At 38.0% G+C, this 5,040-nt stretch overlaps 1 protein-coding gene across 1 annotated transcript; it reads right to left on the bottom strand.

Annotated features, from left to right (window-relative positions):
• Positions 1 to 250: 250 nt before the first annotated feature.
• Positions 251 to 4,418, bottom strand: LOC105157212 (1-deoxy-D-xylulose 5-phosphate reductoisomerase, chloroplastic). Its single transcript, XM_011073548.3, has 12 exons — positions 4,100 to 4,418; positions 3,442 to 3,620; positions 3,071 to 3,157; positions 2,758 to 2,883; positions 2,607 to 2,669; positions 1,951 to 2,100; positions 1,749 to 1,816; positions 1,550 to 1,661; positions 1,341 to 1,445; positions 1,128 to 1,249; positions 858 to 1,004; positions 251 to 729 (listed from the first exon to the last, which is right to left on the bottom strand). The coding sequence occupies exons 1-12, from the start codon at positions 4,194 to 4,196 to the stop codon at positions 561 to 563; spliced, it is 1,425 nt and encodes a 474-aa protein (XP_011071850.1). The 5' UTR covers positions 4,197 to 4,418; the 3' UTR covers positions 251 to 560.
• Between the last annotated feature and the right edge of the window lie 622 nt (positions 4,419 to 5,040).

Here is a 5,040-nt window from a genome sequence, read left to right as displayed (position 1 = left end):
TTTGGGCCGTGGGCTACCAACCTTTGTATGCAACCCACACTACCAATTTCCATTTCAAATATACTAGTCGTTGTTGCACACGATCGTCATAAGCATATAACAAAAAATTGGTTGTGATATGAGATAAGTTAATTTTTTATATCAATTTTATGAGTCATGATAATTATTTTAGCCACACTAGTCTAATCCACAGCCAATTAGCCATGATTAAATGCTATATTCGTTTAAGTGTTAGGCTTATTTTGGAAGATTGACAGAAGAAAGAGATCAATTTTATTTTATTTTTCATACATATTGTAACATGGGAAAAACATTGTGATGATTTCATTTTCAAGATTTGTAGCCTTGCTGTTCTTCCCTTAATTACAATCCTCTCCTATTCTTAGACCTACACCTGCATGCATGCCCATTGGCAACATAAAAACAATGTGATTTCACCATCTATTTTTTGATGGTAGACCATCGCAAATGCTCCCACATTCCCTTTCTTCTATGCTACAATGGCTTCTTTCCCAGCAACCCCCAATCCCCAGCCTCTACATATCTCTCGTGCCCCCTGGTCATACAAGTGCAGGACTCAAACCGGCCGACGGCTGCAGATTGGCAGCATAGTCACGTGCCCACAAGTCGTAGTGGATGATTTCCTCAAGCGAAGGGGATGCCACCAGCTCTGCTCGGTGCTTATCGCACGTTAGCTCCACTACTCTGAATATGTCAAGATAACCGATTCTGAAAGAGGAAAGGAGATCGTCAGTTGGTTAGTTCCTGTATCATCTTGGTTTTCCGTTAGATTATGCGTATGAGTTGACTCTTGCAAAGTAATAAAGAATGTCAAGGATGGAATGGAAAGAACTCACTGTTCATTGATGAACATTTCCACGGCCTTCTCATTGGCTGCACTAAGAACCCCAGTCATGGTTCCTCCTGCTCGTCCAGCAGCGTAAGCTAGATCCATTGATGGGTACTTCACGTTGTCGGGGATCTTGAATGTAAGAGAGCCGACCCTGAACAGTCAAAATCAGAATTCAGTTCTATGAAAGCAATGTAAATGGTGGATGTAAACTCAAGTTGCTGGATAAGTTAAGTGTATCATTTTGTAATCTTGATATAACGGGAATGGTAGTTACTTGCAAAAATTGAGGCGAGGCCAAGTAATCTCAGAGCAGTAAATTCTATCGGGCCATGATAAGGTGTATAGAATAGGCAAACGCATATCGGGCCACCCCAGTTGTGCCAGCACAGACGAATCCTGAAATGATTCTCGTAGACAAAAATGATGTTATGTTCTGTAGATTGAGCAAGACCTTTATACAAAGCACCTTCCATACAACCTATAGTACCTGAGTCTCAATCATTGAATGTATGATGGATTGAGGATGAATAACGATCTCGATGTCATCGTATTCAGCTCCAAACAGGTAGTGAGCTTCTATAACTTCTAATCCCTGTCAACAAAACAAATTACTTGTCGGCACAAGCATAGCATTAAACCATCATATTTATTCATTGCTCGTCGAGCATTATGAGTAAAGGACACAGTGGAAACTACCTTGTTAAAGAGCGTGGCAGAGTCCACCGTAATCTTTTTTCCCATATTCCAGTTGGGATGTTTTAAAGCATCTGCTACTTTAACATCTTTTAACTTATCGACTGGCAAATCCCTGTCATTGACAGCATTACCGGTTATATGCTAGGATTCAGCACAACTGGACCAGAGAAACAAACATAGAAGCAGAAAGTCGCTGGACCTGAAAGCACCGCCTGATGCAGTCAAAATTATGCGCCTGAGAGCACCTTCCGGCAAGCCTTGTATACACTGGAAAACATTTCTTTTCAGCTCTTAGACAGTACAGTCGGCGACAACTATATAAAAATTACATGCTGATGCAAAAGAAATTACACGAAAAAAATTCGTGGAAATTGAGACATTGTTAGCTATTCTAAACATACCTGAAATATGGCAGAATGTTCAGAATCTGCAGGAAGAATCTTGACGTTGTGCTTGTGAGCGAGAGGGAGGACAAAAGGGCCTCCGGCAATTAGTGTCTCTTTATTGGCCAAAGCGATGTCTTTTCCAGCTTCTATGGCGGCCACTGTAGGCTAAAAAATCAAACATAGATATCATCAGCTTCTAGAGAGTTTACTACTGCAAAAACTTATGCCTTTGATGCAAAAACAGCAGAAGTGCAACTTGTAATTCTGGAAGAAAATCTCTGACAAAACATCGACGACATGTTATAGTTGAAATAGTTGCCAACAAGCATGTTTGTTCTTATTACCCGACACCAGCCAACATTCTTTGAATTCAGAATCCATGCACGCTCGAGAAATCTGGTGACCCTAAGGGAACACCAGCAATTCCACTAAATACGTTCAGACAGAGTTATATGTATTTGGTTTACACAAAATGAATCTGTATGGATGTGCCTCCACATGCAGATGACGCATCAGAACACAAAGACAAACGGACATGAATTTCAATGTTAAAGATACAAATCTCTGTGAAGATTAATGGAAGTTGGTACTAACGATGATAGATCCCGGTCGCTTCATAATATTCTACCAAAGTGAACCAAACAATTTTTCATAGAAATATTGAAGTATACCTTTAAACCTGCACAGCCAACAATTCCTGTGACCACGGTAACAGCATCTGGATGGCGGGCAACCTGGGATGTATATCATTAACGAGGAGCTCGGAAATAGATTAATATCTATGAACAGCACAAAAAGCTAATGAACATTGAAAAAGCTAACCTCGATGATTCCCTGCTCTCCAGGAATGATCTCAGGCTTGTCTTCCACATCAGCCAGAGCCTCCTTCAACTCACCAACTAATGACTCGTCTCGGACGGAAACTAATTGCGGTTTGAATGTCTTAATCTGCATGATGAGACACATAGTTAACAAACTAGCAGATTGTTTTGATCAATCATCATTAAGATACATGTTATCTTCTCCACGAGGTTTGCTGTTTATGCATGTGTAAGTTCATGAAATTTCAGACATGGATGATAAGAACCAAAAGTTTCCAAATATATCCCATGTCTTGAACTTATGATTTAATCACCTGATCAGCAAGAAGAGTAACATTGGAACCTGCTGCAAGAGCGACAACTTTAAACTTATCTGGATTCTCGGCAACTATGTCTAATGTCTGCAAATAACAGAATTAACTCATTAGCAACCGACGATGTTTAACACAAGCAAAGAAACAAGATTGAGGCCCATCAGCCACAGATCATACCAAGAAGGAAAAACAAAGTCAAATAAGTCTTAGAAATCTGCTAGCAGAAAGCCAGATTCAAGAGCAGCCATAAAACATTGAAAAATACAGCCATGATCAGATGATCAGACAGGGGCATGTGCATAAAGACTTAAATAAGAAGTTGGTCAGAAGCATTAATCATAAGCACAATATAACTAAATATAATATATCACCTGAGTTCCAATAGATCCAGTTGATCCAACAATTGAAATAGGCTTCGGGCCGTCCCAACTTTTACGGCCCGGTTCAGGGACAGCCCGACCAGGCCAAGCCGGAGGAGGTGGCTGTGCCAAGCAAAGAACTCTGTTAGCAGCAGTACACCCATTTTCCTTCTTCTTGAGAGCAAATCCACCTGCAGAAAATCCAAGAGAGTTAGAGAATCATTAATAACTCAGCATCTCAAACCAAAACAGAAAGAGACGATATTTTGAAAAAATCTTGACATGGGAGGATTAACAAAGGAAAAACTGATTCTTTGATGGGATTAGAAGTCAAAATTGCAGCAAAAAACATCAGCATCAACAAAATTCAATCCCAAAAAAAAAGACAAAAATAAGGAATCTTGGGTGGTAGCACAAAAAAAAAAAAGACCTATAAGAACAAGAAACCTGAAAATCAACTAAAACAGTGACTTCGCCCGAAAAGAAAAAGAAACAAAAAAACAAAAACAACAAATCACTTGTGTACGAGCAATTCTTATCCAAATCACACAGCAACAACTTACCACCTCATAATCCACATGAAAAGGCAAAAACTTCAAATCCCAGATTCTTAAAACCCAAAAGAGATGAAATACACACACAAACATACATTGGAGGCCGGAATTCGTACCTTGGAATTTGAGATGATTAAGGCTGTAATTCGACTTGGATGAATCCAAGAAAGAAAGGGTCTTGATTTCAGTCGGAGACAGCATGTTTAGAGCCATAGCTTTCTCAGAAACACCCGCTACCCAGCAGAAAACTAAAGAATCAAAAAGGCCCCTCTCTCCCTTTCTGTTTATCACAAGAACAAGAACGAAAGATACGTGTAGCGAATACGACTGTACTTTCGAGTTAGTCTCAGGATAGCAAAATATAAAGCCACTGCTGACAAGAGAGAGACAGAGAGAGAGAAGAGAGAGAGAGGTGCGTTGAATAACCTATGGCTACTGAATAGCACCGGTCTTATAAGGAAGTTCAGGGAGACGTTTAACATAAACTGAAAATGACCCAAACTATGCAATTTCTCGTTTATTTCATGCACATTTATTTATTACAACATAAGATGATCTTTTTTTTCGATAAAGGTAATTTTTATTAAGTAAAAAAAAATACAACGTAAGATTTGCTCTTATCTCTTGTAAAAAAACGGCAAATGACTTTTACTCTCAAATACGTATCTATACTACTTATTAAGGACGGATCTCTACCGTAATTATTATCGTTGAAAAAAGTATGAATTATTTAAAATTAAATCTAAATCGATAGATTCGTATCTGAGGAAAGAATTCGTAAAATTAATTTCAACTTACTCCATATTTAAAAAAAAAATTACATCTAGATCGATAGATTCGTATCTGAGGAAAGAATTCGTAAAACTAATTTCAAGTTACTCCATATTTAAAAAAAATTAAAATTTATTAATATTCAACAAAATACAATAATCGAAAGATTTCAAACATTTCAAATAAATCTAAATAATTTATTATTAAGTATTTGAAATCTTTCAAATTCATAAATACAAGTACACCCTGAAATTGCATCAATCGTACTTAATTTTTCACAAATAAT

This window comes from Sesamum indicum, linkage group LG3 (assembly GCF_026168435.1).
Source record: "Sesamum indicum cultivar Baizhima isolate 11 linkage group LG3, ASM2616843v1, whole genome shotgun sequence".
Taxonomy (NCBI): domain Eukaryota; kingdom Viridiplantae; phylum Streptophyta; class Magnoliopsida; order Lamiales; family Pedaliaceae; genus Sesamum; species Sesamum indicum.
Note: the sequence above shows the minus strand (reverse complement) of the source record. Positions and strands in the feature narration are given on the sequence as shown.

Excerpts from the sequence above, each read along its gene's own strand:
- LOC105157212 (XM_011073548.3), bottom strand. The coding sequence starts at position 4,196 with ATGGCTCTAAACATGCTGTCTCCGACTGAAATCAAGACCCTTTCTTTC. Across the intron at positions 3,158-3,441 it reads CTGGATCTATTGGAACTCAG|ACATTAGACATAGTTGCCGA; the intron begins GTGATATATTAT and ends TGTTATTTGCAG. Across the intron at positions 2,884-3,070 it reads TTACTCTTCTTGCTGATCAG|ATTAAGACATTCAAACCGCA; the intron begins GTGATTAAATCA and ends CTCATCATGCAG.